Source organism: Lupinus angustifolius, chromosome LG13, assembly GCF_001865875.1.
Source record: "Lupinus angustifolius cultivar Tanjil chromosome LG13, LupAngTanjil_v1.0, whole genome shotgun sequence".
In the NCBI taxonomy this organism is placed as follows: Eukaryota; Viridiplantae; Streptophyta; class Magnoliopsida; order Fabales; family Fabaceae; genus Lupinus; species Lupinus angustifolius.
Window position 1 is genome coordinate 1,462,231 of NC_032021.1, and position 18,510 is coordinate 1,480,740.

General features: G+C 32.0%; 3 protein-coding genes across 4 annotated transcripts; 1 reads left to right on the forward strand and 2 right to left on the reverse strand.

The window, feature by feature from the left end:
- LOC109325397 (glycine-rich RNA-binding protein GRP2A-like) lies at nucleotides 5,950–7,064 on the reverse strand. Its single transcript, XM_019557737.1, has 2 exons — nucleotides 6,899–7,064; nucleotides 5,950–6,599 (listed from the first exon to the last, which is right to left on the reverse strand). Exons 1-2 carry the CDS (start codon nucleotides 7,010–7,012, stop codon nucleotides 6,156–6,158), a joined length of 558 nt encoding a protein of 185 aa, XP_019413282.1. The 5' UTR covers nucleotides 7,013–7,064; the 3' UTR covers nucleotides 5,950–6,155.
- Nucleotides 9,798–15,402, reverse strand: LOC109325396 (phenylalanine--tRNA ligase alpha subunit, cytoplasmic-like). Its single transcript, XM_019557736.1, has 16 exons — nucleotides 14,943–15,402; nucleotides 14,697–14,753; nucleotides 14,147–14,202; nucleotides 13,941–14,033; nucleotides 13,710–13,800; nucleotides 13,411–13,448; nucleotides 13,271–13,309; nucleotides 12,315–12,391; nucleotides 12,148–12,232; nucleotides 11,943–12,039; nucleotides 11,568–11,664; nucleotides 10,960–11,031; nucleotides 10,729–10,795; nucleotides 10,530–10,655; nucleotides 10,342–10,396; nucleotides 9,798–9,993 (listed from the first exon to the last, which is right to left on the reverse strand). Exons 1-16 carry the CDS (start codon nucleotides 15,303–15,305, stop codon nucleotides 9,940–9,942), a joined length of 1,467 nt encoding a protein of 488 aa, XP_019413281.1. The 5' UTR covers nucleotides 15,306–15,402; the 3' UTR covers nucleotides 9,798–9,939.
- Nucleotides 15,440–17,461, forward strand: LOC109325399. Of its 2 annotated transcripts, none has more exons than XM_019557738.1 (3): nucleotides 15,440–15,619; nucleotides 15,760–15,878; nucleotides 17,229–17,461. In XM_019557738.1, the coding sequence occupies exons 1-3, from the start codon at nucleotides 15,480–15,482 to the stop codon at nucleotides 17,246–17,248; spliced, it is 279 nt and encodes a 92-aa protein (XP_019413283.1). In that variant the 5' UTR covers nucleotides 15,440–15,479; the 3' UTR covers nucleotides 17,249–17,461. The 2 variants fall into 2 exon arrangements, with proteins under 2 accessions (XP_019413283.1, XP_019413284.1); XM_019557739.1 differs by lacking the exon at nucleotides 17,229–17,461 and adding an exon at nucleotides 16,791–17,142.

The window sequence follows — 18,510 nt, forward strand, 5'->3', positions numbered from 1 at the left end:
TTTGCCGATTTAATAACCAGTACAATATTAGTAGTACTATTTGCTACACCGTTCAAATAAGGAGGGTAAATAAGTTGAATCATTCTTGAATTTTTTAAGCTCATCTCATTAAATGGTTTATTATTAAAATGAGTTAAGCCTCAATTCTATAAACATGATTAAAAGCTCTCACATGACTCGTTTATTCAAGATTATCTAAGTCCAGTCATTAAATGTTCAACTATTTTAAATAAGACAATCCCCTCATAATATAAAATTGACATTAAGAGCACATGGAGCTCGTTTATATATGGCTATGCATATATTTATTACTTCATTTCACTATAATTTCTTTACTCTTTATTATTCATGTATTTGTTAAAACATTTTTTTATTGAGTAAATACTCATTTTAGTCCTTCATATTTTTTTGACTTTATCAGTTTAGTCATTCAAAAAAGAAAAAATCTAAAATAGTCCATAAAATTTCAAATGTGAGTCAAATTAGTCGTTTTTATGTCAAATTAGTCTCTACCAAGTATTATAAAACATGTTAAAAATGACTAATTTAACTCACATTTGAAATTTTTGGGACCATTTTAGGTCTTTTCTTTTGTTGAATGACTAAACTGGTAAGATCGAAAAATATAAAGGACTAAAATGAGTATTTACTTTTTTTTTTATAGCTCATTTTAAAGTTTCTTTAATAATGTTTACAAGTTATTTCTTATTTATATCATGTATGATTATTTGTGAATAACATATTTATTCCAGTATAAATAGTTTAAGTAAGTTTTGATAAAGAGAAAATAATTAAACTTTAAATGATCAAACAAGCCAAGCTTGAGAGGCATTTTTTCTAGCAATTAGAGCATGAATTTCAAGTTCTTAACTTGGGTAGGTTCATTCACACCTCTACTTCAAGCATCTACTATTTTTTTATTGAGCTGAGTTTGAGGACAATTATTGTTAAGTCTCAGAATGTTTAATAACTCTCTGTAAGCCAATTTTATTTATGGATTAATAAACTATAATGACTGAATAAATTATGAAACGTCTGTTTACAGATCTGATTAAGCGTGCAGGAAATGAAGCTATACGAGGAATATAAGTTTTGACCAAATACTATGAAGGATAAAAAGGAGAGTGTACGTCTCTTGAAGTAAAGAATATATTTCCCCCCGTTTTTTTTGGGTAATGATACTTGTTGAGATGGGTAGCTAAGAACTCTAAAAGGAAAGAATTTCTTATCAAAAAAGGTGAGAAATACATTTTGATAGTACAAAAAAATATACTTCCAAAGGCTCATTTTTGTATTGAAAATACAAAACTCAATCATCTCATAAAGAAGTGGAACTCATTTGTTCAGTGAAGAAGTAGTATATATTCGTTTATTGAATAGACCAAAAATTATTCACAATACGCAATTCATTTAAATTCAAAAAAATTAAATTCATTCATTAAAATTAATAAATTTAAATAGATATAATTCAATTGATAATTTTAATAATGCATGAATTAAAATTTATTTTTTATATCTATTGAATATAGGCGACATTGTCTTCTTTCATGTTAAAAAAAAAAAGCATTCCTTGAGAGACAAAAACACTTGTTCCTTCATTGGATTTCATTTTCCCAATTCTTTAGACCAACTTTGATGTTCCTTTAAGGTTATATATCCTTTATTAAGCTTCTTTTCTTGTCTCTTATATACTGTACGGGTAAAACTTGATACTCCACGATGTTTAAGTAATAGAATCATTTATTTGTATTTATCATTTATAATATTACATACTACCAAAAGATAATATTTATTATATCCTATTAAAAATAGATAATAAATAAATAACGTGTATAAACTTTTATAAATTTTATACGTATAACCTTAAATGTAACATATTTTTAAAATATTGGAAAAAAATCCGAATTCATTGAAATATCCCACTACAGTGCGAATCCTGCTTAGATAAATAGAATAATAGATATAGACGTAAATCTATGGATTCTGATTCTTATTATTATAGAATTAAAATATGAATGGCATCTCACGCGTAAATCGTGCTTACTAGTTTATTATGCTTTAACAACTGCAATGACGATCTAGCTAAACTAATAGAATTAACCTATTTTCAAAAATGTTAGGTTTGATTTTTACTAATATCATTTCTATAAACTACTCATCACATTTTTTTTAATTAATTTTACACGTATAAAAAACATCGGTTAAAAGTCAAATAAATGTTTGGTTTAATAAAAAATATACAAATAACTACTATTACTACTCAATGTATATATATGAGAAATTGTATCAATTAAAAATAATATTGAAAATATGTAAAAATTTAAATTTACTTTTATTTAAAACTATTTTTTTTGTCTAAGCTTTTTGACTGTAGTGAGGAGCATGTGGTATAAAGATTCGCATGCTATTAAACTTTGAACTAAAAATGAAATATTGCATAACCTTTCCAGTGTTATTTTCGCTGGTAACTAGTGTACGAGACGATATTTTTTTCGTATGATTAAGAACACATATTACATGTACATTTATGATTAAGAATATGTAAGTTGCTCGTGTATTCGCATGGTTAAAACCATATATGTTACCACTGCGTTCATATTGTTAAAATTTATTAATTATATATAAAATCGTACGGTCAGACCATACGGTTTAACTGTTTAAATCGGATAAACTTAATATGGGTCATCTACTGGTTTAACGTCTTGCTTGACTTTCTCAACATTGTTTTTTACACATACATAACATGATATAGTTAGTAGTATCCTATTAATAAAAAAAATCATCAATAAATTTATAATTTTATTATTATTTGATTCTAAAATAAGATTAGTATAAAAATAAATATTATTTAACTCTAAAATAACTAAAAACAATATGTTATAATTCATATTATTGTTACTATTACTTTAATATTGTTATAGTAACATTATATTTTAATATTGCATAAGTAATCATATTTTTTTATTTTTAAATAAACCACATGTCATGAGGGCTTGAGAGATTGACACATGTCATGAGGGAGTTTTTGAGAGATTGACATATATCATTGAGAGATTAACATATGTCATGAAGGCTTGAGAGATTGACACATGTCATGAGAGAATTTTTTTTATTATATAGGTAATAGATAACGTAAATGATACTATGATGCGGTTCTTCATTAAAAATCAAGTAATGAGAGTATTTTACTAGAATTTCATTGGCAACACAAACAATTAAGAAGATCAGGTAGACACAAGAATAAAAACAAAGGAATAAAACATAGGAAAATAATTTAGTTGTAAAAATGATTGAAAGAAAACTAAACAAAGAAACCCCAAAACGGGTGGCAAGAAAAGAAGAGGAAAAAAAAAGTATTAACTGTGTTACTGGTAAAACCAAAATAACATCAAATAATATCATTTGATATACATGGACCATCAATTAATGGCTTTTATATCTTATCAAAAAATAATGGAGAACTTAAAAAAATTGTAGTTCACTACTTAATAGTTTTTGTTGAGGGTTCAAGTGTGAAAAATTAAGTCTCACACCTTTCTATAGAAGTAAATCAGTTGTAAAATATATAACTGTCTAATCTTAACCCCTTTAAAGTTTTGTGTCAATATATAATGTCAAATATATTTATATGTTTCTTTTACTTAATTAGTAAAAAAACAATTTAGTTCATGAATGATGATCTCCCAAAATCTTATTGTTCAAAATCTTCTCAATGATGATATAAGTATATAGAGAATTGAGCTCTATATATTCGATACTCGGATGGACGTAAAGAATAAGTCTAGTTGAGGAGAGATGTTTGCTATTCCAAATATAAAAGAATAAGTCATGACTATGTAGAAGTGGATGACCTAAAAAATATATAAGTGAATAGATTTATCATCCATATACCTAATATCTTAAAATTTTAGATCAAGATATAATATCAAGTTCACTTCTATACTTATTTCACTTAACTTATAAAAGAATAATTTAGTCTATGAATGAATATCTGTCAAAAAATTTCAACATGAATATAACATTTTTGGGATATTACAGGTATGCAGGTAAATTTGGGAAATTATTAACATTGTGGTTAAGAAAATAAATTCTAAAATTATTTAAATTTTATTAAATTTACTTTTCTTAATCAATGATATAAAGTGACAGAAGAAATTAATCAACACAAATAATGGTAGAAATAGTGATTTGGAGACATATCCAAACTACGAAATGAACTTATATTTGTCCTTTTCCTCATTCACATAAATGACATTGGATAAAAAGTTGAGCGAGGCATGTGATACGATGAAGAATTGATCACTTATCTTTTGGGCATTCAGTAATGGATCTGGGCCTCGTTCCTCAGAAATTCCATTGAATTGGGCACTCCAATATGTAGTGATCTTCACATCACGTGCGTAGCAATTCCTCAATGTTGATCTGATTTTTCGTACATTATTCAATCGCTGGAGCCTGGAGGTTTTGTCTCTTGAAAAACAATCGACTAACGAGGATTCTTTGCAGCCAAAACTTATCAGATTTGGCAGAAAGCATGTTAAACATCTTCGAATAGATCTAAATCATTAGATGATTTTTATATAATAAATGATTAAGATGTAGAGTAATCACAACTACATCCCTTCTATCACTTAAACTAACTTACTTCACACCATCTTCTTACATGCAAATATTCACATGTTGTATAGAACTGCTGCTATGCTTTGTTTGAGTATAACATGGTTCTACTTTTAGACTAAGAAAAGTATCATTTTGTTCGAGTAAATAAAATGTGCACATGGTCTCTAAAGTGCATCCTGCAGTAATTTGTTCTATTGTATGAGTTGGGCTGTGACTATCTCGACATACGCACTTCACTAAAATCAGAGAAATAATGGTTAATGCATTTATTCAAATTCCAAATTACTATAAAAAGATTGACATTTTTATTATCATATTATCGCATAATTAAGTGAGGAGCATGTAATTGTTATTCAAATTCAAGAAAATTTACATGGATTATTATTAGGCTCACACAAAAGTAATGTGTTATAAGCATTTTAGTTCTACATTTTACAAAAAAAACTTCATATAGTCAAAATTTGTTTCATACTCATATCAAAATACCATTTACCCCATCTTCTTAATGTAATTCTTAAAGGGAAGTGATCAGTAAATGGATCCCTCATTCTTATATATGAGGAAATTCAAACGGGTAAGAAGGCTAGATACTTCCACGTATCAATTTTCACGTGGAACTATGGAAAATGAGTTTAATTTACTCTTGAAAATATTATATTACTAAAAAAAGATGTTATATTTCAATTGCATTATTATCAGGCAGGCATATTTTTCGAAATAGATACGAGTATAAATGTAGATGCAACCATACGTTTTACTAATACACACATGTCTTACGTAAGTATAAATTTCTAATAAGGGGGAAAAATTGTATAAATATTTGACTCATCAATTAATTTAACGGTAGTTACGAGATTTTCAACAACCTTATTCACCGTGTTTAATCACCAATACTTATTGGACCCAAAGCGAACACCTTTGGCTTTGGCGTATGCATCTGTCTACATGGAGAGATGAATATGAGAAAATTAATTGGCATAGGATTACCCACCACTCAGATTTTGATTAATTTGAATAACAGGATTTAGTGCTCCTTGTCAAGCTTCTGAGCGTGGAATTAGGGATTAAGAACTGTTTTGTTGAAAAGGAGAGTTCATTTTAAAACAACTTTGGATGATTTTGTAATTTCGCATGCTTTCCTCACATTGTACCATTTGGTGTGATGGTCAGAAAGTAACAATAACGGTTTCCTCGGTGTTCACATCAACTCCGGAACGATTTCCAATTTTCCAGTTGGCTATACTTCAGCAATTTCTACGGTAAAAATTGAAGTCGTTCCCATTGGTAGGAGAGATTAAAAACCAAAAAGGCACTTTTGCAACATGAACATAATTTTTGAACACTACACTTCTAACTATTATTTCATTCAATCGTTTATCAACAAAAGGACAGAACCAGAGGTCAAAAAACGAGAACCAGAACCAGAACCACAAGAACAAAGGACCACAACATGCCACTCAAACCAAACCGAACAAGAACAAACCCTAACATAACTACTCTAAAAATAACAATAAACCCCAACCTGCTGATAACACTTAACTCCTCCAGCCACCTTCAGAGTCACCACCACCCCTAGAGTAACGGGATCCGCCACCACCACCACCATATCCACGGTCGCCACCACCTCCTCCATAACCACCGCCGCCTCCTCCATAACCACCACCGCCACCTCCATATCCTCCACCGCCGCCACCTCTACTGTAGCCACCACCATCACGACGACCTCCACCATATCCTCCACCACCGCCTCCACGGCTGTAACCTCCACCACCTCCATACCCACCACCACCGCCTCCACGGCCATAACCGCCACCGCCTCCACCACCGCTACCGCGGGATTGAGCCTCGTTAACGGTTATATTACGGCCATCAAGATCCTGGCCGTTCAAAGCCTCGATCGCGTCCCTCATAGATTGCTCATTTGCAAAAGTAACGAATCCGAAACCTCTTGACCTTCCAGTTTCACGATCGTTTATAACCTGAACAAGAAATTCAAAAATTCGCATCAGATCTAAAATAAAAATTACATAATAAACAGAAAACAAAAACCGAATAGTAACCGATCGATCTTCGCCTTTAGAATAAGGCAGAAGAAGGAACGTACCTATTAGGAGTGAGTAATAAAAGAGAGAGAATCAAGTATGCAGAAGAGTAACAAGAAAGTATCATAGAGATCAAGTAACGCAAACAGATCGAAGATCTTTCACAGATCAGAATGGGATAACAAGAATCCAAATCATAATCGTGTCAGATCCGAATCCTGCAGCAACAAACGGACCTTCGAATCAACGATTTCACCATAGGCAGAGAAAGCCTTCTCCAGTGCTTCGCTATCGGTGGTCCATGCTAGGCCACCAACGAAACAACGGTACTCAACGTCACCGGAAGCCATTAATGTAACTAAAGAAATTATAAGGAAATTGGGAAAAGAAAGCACGAAGAATTTGGGTAGGCTATGTGGCTGTTATATAGCAGCGACTGGGTTGTTAACCATGGTTAAAGAGGTTGGGTTGAACCAGGGTTAAAGAGGTTAGTGCTGCGTTGATTACACGCGTCGTTCAGATCTACAATCATGCTTTCAAATATCTCCTTCGGATATTTTATAAATGGTTTTTTTTAAAATCACTTATTTGATTTGGGCAAAGAATGAGATGAAAAATAATAATTCAAATTTAAATTCAAATAATAATTCAAAAATAAATACAACAAATGCTGATTTATATCAAAAATATTTTAAAAAATTTAGTGCATTAAGATCGCTATTGTTAAATTTAATATATATATAGATGTTAATAAAAATGGGGTAACGAGTTGCACGTGTGGAGTGAAAGAATATTGTCAGAGGTGGGGTCGAAGATCACGTGAAAATGCTGGCGGTGCGGTGTAAAACGTGAGACCGGTATCTCTAAAAAATATCCCATTTCCACCAACTAAGAAATATCTCATATGCGCAAATACATAATTAGCCCTCGCATTCTCACGAAATCTCATATCTAACCATATTCGGATTGTATACTATTATCCTTAATTTCTTATTAGGTGAAGTTCATTCTATTACATGAGGATGATTCTCTTATTTATATTACCAACAAGTACTTTCTCAACCCGCATTTGTATTTTTTATAATATATAATGTGTTATTTAAAAAAAAATATAAAAACTACAATATATAAACTCAATAGAAAGTGAAAATATAAATAAGATAATGTATAAAACATTAATGGTATACTAATATAAAACATGAAAGCAATGTCAATAATACGTGGAAGTTTATATTAGTTATTAATGAGAAATGTTACAATGGATAAATTTTGAATATAAAATTATATTATGTTGTAGTTATTATTTATTTTGGCTTTATTAATAGTATAGATATAAATAAAAAATAGTTCGAAAATCATTGCAATTTTAATTTTTAAATCCTCATTCGAAAATATCACATTTATTATTTTTCATTAATGAACAGATGAAAATAAGATATAAAAAATACCATGAATAAAACATTTTCTCATCGGATGAATTAGGATTACAAGAAATATAATCTTAGATCATATCTATAGTATGAGTCAATTGAGAATATTTCTCATATAAAAACTATGAGAACAATAAATATAAGTCTTACAATTAATTATAAATAGTTAATGTTAAAAATTAGTTATTAATCATATTATATATGTAAGGCAAACTCACATAACAACAATGCATTATGGACATTCAAATAATGGAAGAATGAATGATAAAAAAAAATATATATATATATATATATATATATATATAAACATGAACTATGCCACTATGCACAAGATGGGATGTGCAGATTTAGCTATTTTCAGATAGAATAATATGTTGGTATACTCTATGATTTCTTTTAGTGCTATGCATTGAGAGTAGGAGATGATTTGAATTTTCCACCACTAGGAGTAATCCAAATTTAGCGAATAAATAATTATACTTTATTGTAATTTGTGGTCGTGTTAATAATTAATATACCAAAAAACTTGGTGGCCTAATCAACGAGCGCTAGTTTAAGTGGTACATGCTTAATTCCCCTTAAGTAAGGTCTCAGGTTCGAATTTTGTGGATAGAAAAATATCCGCTGAAAGAGTTAGCTCTACGTACTTGTGGATATTTCCAGCTCGGACATGATTACTATAAATACGAAGATAAATGTGAGAAACAACAAAGTAACCGGTTAAGGCCGGATGGTTGGGTTAATTCTTCCTCATAAGTTATGTTGTTATAACTCAATTTACGAAAATGAAGTATATGCCTATTTCTTCACAATATATTTCATATTAAGTAACTCATCAAATATATGTCTATTTTCTTCACAATATATTAAATTTCCCTCCCAATTTTAACAAACCTTTTTTTAATTATTTTCATGATAATGAATGTGTAGATATTTTTGGAACATTGACATGTTTTTTTTTACAGATAATTAAGATTTTTTCTTAATCAATAATTCTATATAGTGTTAAACAAGTAGGACACTGAGAAGCATCTAGTTTGCTGCGCACAAACAAATGGAACCACGTGTTGTGTCGGGGCAGTGATGCAACCAATCAGACCACCATTTAATAAAATAGATATATAAGATAATAATGTATCTCCTCATATCAGGAGATAACTTATCTCCTCTGATCAATAAAAATGTGAGATGTGTGCTATTTTGTTTATTTTTAAAAACATTTTTATAGAAAATGATGAAACATGACACATGTCATGTCCGATATATAATGACAGATCATATCTGCACATATTAATTGTTAAATAGATGAAAAATATTAATTCTTAAATAAATTATTTCATCAAAATCTCTTCCACAATTTCCGAATACCCAACATTTTTTATAACATATTCCTGCTTGCCACTCAGAATATCCAAATTTTTATTTCATCTTTTTGACAATTAAGAAAGTAGTCAAGTCATTTTCTAGAATTTTAAGTAAACCTCTCTCAGGTGAATAATCTTACGGTGTCCATTTAGATAAAAATAATTTGAAATTTTGCATATGAAATAAAAACAAATTATAACTAAACAAAAGTTCGCTGGAAAAATTGAAATCATCCCAGAGAAACAGTTCAAGAGTTAAATCAACAAGTTAACAATTAGATAGTTGCTATTAAGTTAACAATTAGATGGTTGCTTTTTAGTTAAAACTAGGTTTATAATCCTTCCAATAAAAAGGTATCTTCCACATCAAAATTCTCCATACAGAAATTGAAATAATCTACAGTATTATTTGATCTTCGAAAATTCGAGAAAAATAATGATAATAGTAATTTTTAAACCAAAAGAAAGCCAATAGATTATTCTTTATTCAATTCCAAGACGGCATATTGGATTTTTCTTCATAAGGCCTAAATCCACCTGCACAAAAAATGACGAACACATGGCTTAGTATAGCATCACTTCATCAATATAAGAAACATTTAACCATTGAAAATAACAACCCACCAATTAAGCATTTTATGCTAGAAGGATCAAGAAACCATAGTGGTTATTGAGTTCAACATTGACAACAGCACTTTGTGTTTATTTGTTCAGCAAGTGTAAAGAAATTATTAAATACATGTGTTTAATATTTGTCATAGGTTCTATCTCATAACCTTGGCAATGAGAGAAATAGCCCTATATGTATTTAAACTATTCCCAAGATAATAAGGTAGGCGATGTGGGACTTACTTCCCAACATGCAAAGTTATCTATTAATAATACCTTGTGTCCAAAGAGATCTCTGATGTTATCTATCCCATATAATATCATCGTTGGCCTGTTGTTTCCAGGTACAAGAACTAGTATCAATTTCCATGAATATATAACTCAAGAATTTAGAATTTTGGCTATAACAAAATTCATTCAATTCATTCCCAGTAATTAGAACGGTGTTGTTAATTTTGTCTTACCTTTCAAGGGAAAGACCCCATGCAATAACTTGAACATCTTCAGGAAGTCCCATTGGCTGCAACATTTCAGGTCTGAACATGCCAGAATTTCCCACTTCTACCCATTTTTTAAAGCCTTCATGATAACTGATAGAGTACTTGATTAACATATTATGTCTGAGAATATCAACATAAGGATAACAATTACAGAAAAATGCACCTGAAAATCTCCATGCTAGGTTCGGTGTAAGGGTTATATGCTGGTTTGAACTTCAGCTTGGTCATGCCTGAACTCAATAATGAAATTAACATTTTAGCTAAAGATCAACAATAGATTAATATGTGCTACTAATGCCTATCCTTATCAAACTTGGCTATTGAAATATTCCTTCAAGTTTGCAATTTATGTTCAACATTTAAATCACACTTTTTCAGTATAAGAGAGCATTACCCATGCGTGAGAAGAAATCATGCAGTACTCCTATTAAGTCACAGAGAGTGAGACCTCGGTCACACACCAGGCCTGAATCAAATTGCAACATCAGCATAACAAAATCAGATAAGTTTTTTGACACATTTAAATTCCATGTTTAAGCCCCATGTGAAGTAAATTCTTTTAGGGCTCGTTTGATGGAAGGGATAAGACAGACGGGATAGGATAGCCTGTCATAATCCAATTGCAATTCAGAATATAGTGATCCGGCAGGATAGGATGAGGCTATCTCATTGCCCTCTCCTATCTTGTTCAGCTAGTGTATTTTCTATCCTACTGGAGAGCTGAGTTAGGAATGTATTTCCCCTCACACCTAAATACCACTGCCACCACCAAACCTATGTCTGCGTTATCGGGTGGGCAACAAACACTTGAGAGGATAAGTACTTATCTCGCTCATATCTTATCCTACCCTACATCCTATTCTGGCCAACAAACGAGCCCTTAGTAAAAGCCAGTTTAAGAGATATGGCTATCAAAGGTGTACCAAATTCGATTGCAAGAAGAACAATTTGAAAGGAATTTTTAAAACCCCATGCACTGAAACTCAATGCTACCTCACATACCTTCTATCTGGTGGAACTCAGCAAGATGAGTTCGATCGACTGCCTCATTTCTGAATACACGATCTATAGAGAAAAATTTCTTTGGAGAAAAAGGTTTCTGTGACAACATTGAAATGAGAAAAACAAAATGACTGATACAAGCTATAATGCCAACCAAGAACTTAGAAGTAGAGGGATGGGCAATAAATAGAATACAGAAACAGAGTGAAATAGCCTAATCCAGCTTAAATGCATAAATATACAGAACTTAGAAATTTAAATATAAAATAGCAAGAATTAATGACAATAGTAGGAGGCCTGAATGGCACCGAACACCATGTAATCATATGCACCCACAAGAACATGATACCATTAAACTCAGACATAGATGCAAACCTTTGCCAGCTGGTAAAGCATCCGGGAGGAAACAGCAGTTGTGTGGGTTCGCAGGAGGTTTTTATTTGCTTCCTCTCTTTTCCAGTCATATGCATATCTACCAAGGAACAAATCATGAGGCTTCCTTGAGAAAATACTCTAGACCTACCATTCAATCAATAACTAGCCTATACTAAAAATGAATCGAGTGTTCCCAAGTTCATACCCCCTAGACCCATAACCACCAGATTCATGAACTTGCTTCACCCTCTGAACATAATCTTCTGGTAGTATGTTTGTTGTTGAAGGAGCTGCAGATTTATGTCTCAAATGTCAGTGAATTTAAACATAGAAGATTAGGCTAGCATTGGAAAAAAGCAAAGCTTTACTAACTTTCCAAAAAGAAAGTGTCATGTGAATCGCGAGCAGGGTGTTGTTGGGGTTGGAACAAGGCATCGAAGTTCCAGAAGCTGCAAATTAAAACTTTCAGATGTTAAGTTAGAGATCAGAGCCAGCATGTGCTGTTACTAGACACTAGCTATGTGCATGATGAGTATAATATGTTGAATTTCAATACTTCTAAATTCTAGCATCTAAAGAGCACATCACATAAAAGTAAGAATATGGCTCATGATTCAGAAAATACAATTTCTTAAGGTTACTTCAGTCATGATTTTCTAATGCATTGTTTAGAAACACAACAATTTTCCTTTCAAGGTCTCAATTCACTGCAGCCTTCTTTACAAGAAAGAGTTGATCCAACCCTGGTTTGTAACAAAACAAAAATAACTCAATCCGTCACTTTGTCTCCGCACCATTCAAAGGCCTAACGATACAAATTAGAGAATACATTAAGCTGTATTTCTCTCTCTCTTGTTTGCAGTGAAAAGGAAAATTCTGATTAATCCACAAGCTAACTGAATACTCCGTCATGCTGAAACTCAAACAAGTGCATACTGGTTCACTACCCTATGATTTTGGCTGAATGAAATTAGACTTCGGGGCTGCAATTACAAGACCTACCCTAGGAACTTACTTGATTCAGTTCTTCTAAGGCTTTGTTAACATTCCCAGGTCACAAACACTAGCAAACTTTTGATTTTCACTTGCTTGCATGAAAGAATTATTAGAGAGTATAGAGCTTCTTTTTTTTGGTGTTAAAGTACAGAGCTTTTATTATTGTGACTTTGACAGTCTTCTTTCTCTTATTTCAATTATACTTCTTCAATCCTATAACACCGCTAAGTTTATTGTTTTTCATATTGTTTCCACATGTTACATGTTTGATAGGATGGGAAAGGGAACACAGGTTTCAGATAGAGTATCTGCTGGTGTGGAACAACAATTACCTACTCTCCACGAAATTATTTGTCGGCATCTCCTCAAACCTGCAGCACCAGATTAATATTACAAAATGATAAACAAGGAAGTTGAAACAACTATTTATAACAAAAGACATCATGCTCCACATAACAAAGATAGGACTCACCCCATGCAGAGGAAAATCTCTTTCAGTTGAGACCGTACCTGGATATGGAGAAGTTTTCAGAACATAATATAAAATCTTAGATATCCAATATCATTATGAATCTTAGTAAAAATCCATATCAAACTGACAGAAAAACACATAACGTTTTAATTTTATGTTTCTTGAATGGATATTCTTGACAGTAATCAAAATCATTATGGCTTCTTATGCTCATGTAATCTTAAATATCAAAGGGATAATTACTATTTCAATAGGCATGAGGAAAGGAGGCAAAACTGAGAGGGTGAATATCTCCTTACCTTCAGCAGCGGATGAAGATGACCACCCTCAAGAGGCTGACCTTTAGCGCTGTAATTGTACTCTTTGAACTCTAACTCCTTCCACTCACCACTAATGTAAAATAATAATATGATAATAAAGTTAATAATCACACAATATGAGACAGATGCACAAAAAATGTCAAACAAAATAGAAGCTTGGATGCAATGGTTTTAACCCTCATTCACATTCAGTTTGAGCAAATAAAATACCTTTGAAAATTATCCCGAGTTAAATCAGTGACAACCTGCTTTCTTTTTGGTGCATAGTTAGGACCCTTTTTCACCGAGTAACCCTTCCATGTCCTATCATGACATATCAAGCATAGTTCCAACAGTAAAAGAAAGGTCATGTCATTCACGGGACATTCAAGTAAATCTTTAAACTCATTAGCACAACAAAGTGAAATTATTATTACTGTGGAACAATAAGCTTCCGTGCTTTGAGTGCCTTGATATCATCTGAACCAATGACCTGCATTTGCAACATGGCATAATCTCTAATGAGGTATGCAAATTTGACAGGGAAAACTGAAATTAAAAATGATAAAAAGCCGAGGGAAAAAATAACACAAGAAGGCAAACAATAATCCACCCAAACAAATAGAGGTGTACAAGAAACTGTTTTCACATCACCTAAAACAAAACTTAAGTCCAGGTGCACCTCAAGCATGAAGAGAAGAGAAAAATATCAACTCCCCCTTTCTACAACTGTCTCGTAATCGCTCTATAAAGAACATTGCCATTCCCTAGTTTTAGTGCAAATCCATGAACTAGCCTATATGTGGATAGCCACCACCACTTTAAAAGGGTTGATACCAACTAATCATACTGCCCTCTAATCAAAAGTGCAAGTAGCCAAATGCATGCACGTATTTTAGAGTACAAGGTGAAAAACACAGTAGTACACATTGTCAATTGTTTACTTTCTGATTAAGGAAGGAGTAAATAAAACATCTCATGAAGTACCTGTCCTTGTTGTATTTGAAGAAGCAGAACTTTGACCTTATCATCAACATGTTGGACCTGCAGCAACAAATCCAAGTATTTAGTAAATGACAATCTCAAAGTGTGAAGCACAACATTTTAAATTGCACTCCACAACCGCAATCATAACCACAGCTCTTTCTGGTCCCAACAGCATCGCCACCGACCGTAACCATAACCATAACCGCAATTTAAAACACTGAGTGAATTGAGCAACAAAAAAGTTACCTTTCTAGAGATAAGTTGCTTTCCCATATCAAGCCATTTGTTCTTAGCAGCCTGGGCACAACCAATCTTGAAAAGTGAAGGCCCAACCTTTTTTTGAAGCTCATCTTTCGGGATACCCTCTTCAGGTATTGCCAAAAATAGTTGCATTTCTGGTGACCCTGCTTCTGCATATATCTTCCCTTCATCGGTTAATACCCATGACTCTCTCTTAATGTCTTCAGCATCCACATATCTAAAACCATGAAGACTCTTTATCACATTCACTATCTCATTATGCTCAATCTTACGTTCTTCTGCGAATTCACCAGAGTCTTTAATCTCATCATTGTGTTCTAAGTAACCCAGAATTGCTTCTTCTGCCATCCTCAACTCAATTCTACTCTTCCGCCACACCCACCATTAGGTTTCGACGAACTGCAGAATCAATAGGGTATTCAATCGGGTCGGGTCATTGGCCTGGTTTATTTTCAAAATTGGGCCAGGCCCAATTATGAATCGTTAGGGTTTAAGGGGTTGAAGGAAATGTGGAAGTGAACAATGGCTTCCACGCTGTGTAAATCAGTAATGAGGGTTTCATCAAGGACCCTTGTAAATCATTCTAGAAGCTTCACTACTGAATTATCAACTCCATTTTTGTTCTCTTCGTCTTCATCGATAAACATCCATCGTGCTTTAAGGTACACACTTCCTCGTGATTCTTTTAATCATTTTCATTTTGTTATTACATTTTTTTTGTGTAAATGGATTCGAAGCTTTTATTTATTTATTTGCAAAAAAAAAGGAAATTGAAGCAGTGTAGTGTAATGGTAATATGAAGGATTTTGTTGGGAACGGGAAGCGTTGAGTCGTTGATGCCTCTTCACAGTGCTATTGCTAATGCTAGACTCACTTCCAATATTGCCCTTGATTCCACATGTTGGAGTATGCTATCTCAAGGTAACTACTACTCTTTTTCCTTTTCACGCTTCTTATATCGAAAATGATATATCCTCCTACACAAATTAAAGTACGATGTGTTACAAATTAATTATTTACGTGACATATGTCAGTTTCTTGTGTGTGAGAGTATTTGTAGGAGAATTTAGGGGTAGTTAGGGTGCTATTCAAAAACAGCAATCAAACCTTATTATGTGAATTGACTACTGACCCAAAAAAAGTTCATAATTTTTGCAATTTTACATAAAGTATAAATTAGTGTTATGATTGTTTAATACAATAACAGCAAAGCTATTATAGGTTGGGTGCACAATGATGTTCAACTTTCAATTATTATGGTCTGCAGTTACTGTCCATGATTATGTTGAAGTCTCTTCAAAACTCATTTATTGATAGTTGTTAAGCTTGCCCACTGGCTTAGGTTAGGTTAGGTTAGGTTAGGTTGTATTAACCCAGCTGGTAAGATGGCTAAGAAAGGAGTTTCTTAACATGGCTGGTGTACTTTATTTTGTTTTGTTAGTGATGATAGTATCTGTTATACATGCTGTCTATTACTGATGAAAGGTGGTGAGATAAAGAAGAATTAATTAGTTGTTCTCCACATAAATAAGAACTTGATTTTGATGCTAGTTTAACTTTGGTGGGTTGTAGGAGAATCTGTTATGTTGCCATTCCTACACAGCTACACCATAGGTGAAATACACATAATTTTATGATTGTGAAGTTTGGTATGAAAAATTAGAATAAGGAGTTCTTAGTTTTTTGGGTATGCTACATTCCCAGTATTTTGTTGACATTTTAAATGAAGGCATCCAAGGTTCTATGCTATTTTACATACTGGTGTAAAAGTATAGTAATCATCTTTGTCTTCTTTGTGCGCATCTTGACATCTTTTTACACTTTCTTGTATAGGACTTGAAAAAACATTGTGACAGGCCTGTGGGGATCCATTGAAGCTGAAAGATAAACAAAAAACAGAGAATCCTAGTTTTTATTTTCTGTCCCACCCTAAGAAGAACTTCAAACCCTGACATTTTTTGCCTTGTATTGTGAATCACCCTAGACTTTTCCTTATTTACCCTGAAATTTCCCCAAAATATTCTTGACTGGGTTCAGAAGTTTAACTATAAAAGATGTCCCTTGCTCTGGGGATGTTCAATTGATGTGAATGAAATATGACATGATCATTGTAGTTGTAATGTTTCTGTGGTTAAATTTTAAACTTGAAGATATTAGCATGTTCCATTGATTATGCTTGAAGTTTTCTCCTAGGAATATTTTCTCTGCTAATTCCCTACATTTGACTTCATATTGCTGATTATAAGCCATACTTTTGTTGATGTGACATAGACTTTGCTGTTCCTCGGTGACAAATACTGAAGGATTCATATCTTGGGTTGCATTACAGATACTCTTTTGCACTTGCCCATTTTCCCTTATGGCTGTCACATACTCACATGATTTGGATTCTCCTATTCCCTGGAGTAATCACAAACTAGTTTCAAAAGTATTTTGTTGTTTTAATAATTTAAGCATCCACAACATTCCTTGTATTGTAACCATTTCAATTTTGATGAATCATCTTTCGGATCCCCTATTAGATTCTAGATTTTTGTAATGCTTTAGAAGGAGTGAATATGAACTCTACCTTATTTCTGCAGAAATTACTACCAGAATATTGTTTATTATTTTCTAAGATTCTTGTATCCGTCTTTGTAATCTATTATTACGATATGCATGGAGAAAATTTCGGAATGCTTACACTGCCATTTAATCTTTATGTCTATATTATATATCATAGATAATATTATTTAATCAATAAAATGATAAGATTCTTAGATATACATGATATGCTCAATTGATTTGACAATTAGAGTCTCAATGGAGCCATATCATCTATCTTAAGATGTGTATTCTTTCATTTTTTTGTTTTATCGATCATGACCATTATGTCATGTATATGTTTTTCATGAAAATCACTTAAGTCATGTTTGCATCAAATAAATTCCAAACAGAAACACACTTAGAGTAATATATATGACCAAAAATTAATAAGAGTTGAGATGTTGAGAAATGATTTGGATAAAGAGTTGGAGAAGGAGAGAAGAGGAAGAATAAATAAATAAATCTTTGGACATTAGGGGAAAGTGAAATTGGTATCTTTGTAATTGGAGTAATCTCATGTAAACAGCTCCAATTTGAACTATGAAATTGGTGGGAACAAACTGAACTAAATAACATGGTTCAATTTACGTGGTATGATTATTTTTGAAATAATAGTTTAAGATTATTCAATATGATTCTAAAAATTTAATATTTGCTCCAACTGAATTACATATTTGTAAAATATATATTTTCATTATTTCATATATAAGATAAATATGTAATAGAAATGTCATATTAATTATTCTTATTATTTCACAAAATAAAAAATAAATTGTTTCGACAAATCTAAAATGATAAGTGAAGTAGACAAACAATACTTTATAGAATATAAATTGAAATGATACTTGATTTTTTAGATAAAACTAAACCATGGAACCAAACAAAATCAAATTGTTCATTAGCGCTCATTCCCAATAACACCAAAAAATAAAAATGAACCTACCCCTTGTTCAAAAGGATTGATATT

Bases quoted from the DNA above. Each gene is read 5' to 3' on its own strand.
- LOC109325397 (XM_019557737.1), bottom strand. From the start codon at position 7,012: ATGGCTTCCGGTGACGTTGAGTACCGTTGTTTCGTTGGTGGCCTAGCA. The intron at 6,600-6,898 runs GTCCGTTTGTTG...TTTCTTGTTCAG, and splicing joins GTGAAATCGTTGATTCGAAG to GTTATAAACGATCGTGAAAC.
- LOC109325396 (XM_019557736.1), bottom strand. From the start codon at position 15,305: ATGGCAGAAGAAGCAATTCTGGGTTACTTAGAACACAATGATGAGATT. The intron at 14,034-14,146 runs GTAATAATAATT...ATGTCATGATAG, and splicing joins CGGAAGCTTATTGTTCCACA to GACATGGAAGGGTTACTCGG. The intron at 9,994-10,341 runs GTATTATTAATA...TTTTTTGTGCAG, and splicing joins GAGATCTCTTTGGACACAAG to GTGGATTTAGGCCTTATGAA.
- LOC109325399 (XM_019557738.1), top strand. From the start codon at position 15,480: ATGGCTTCCACGCTGTGTAAATCAGTAATGAGGGTTTCATCAAGGACC. The intron at 15,620-15,759 runs GTACACACTTCC...GGTAATATGAAG, and splicing joins AACATCCATCGTGCTTTAAG to GATTTTGTTGGGAACGGGAA. The intron at 15,879-17,228 runs GTAACTACTACT...GATGTGACATAG, and splicing joins TTGGAGTATGCTATCTCAAG to ACTTTGCTGTTCCTCGGTGA.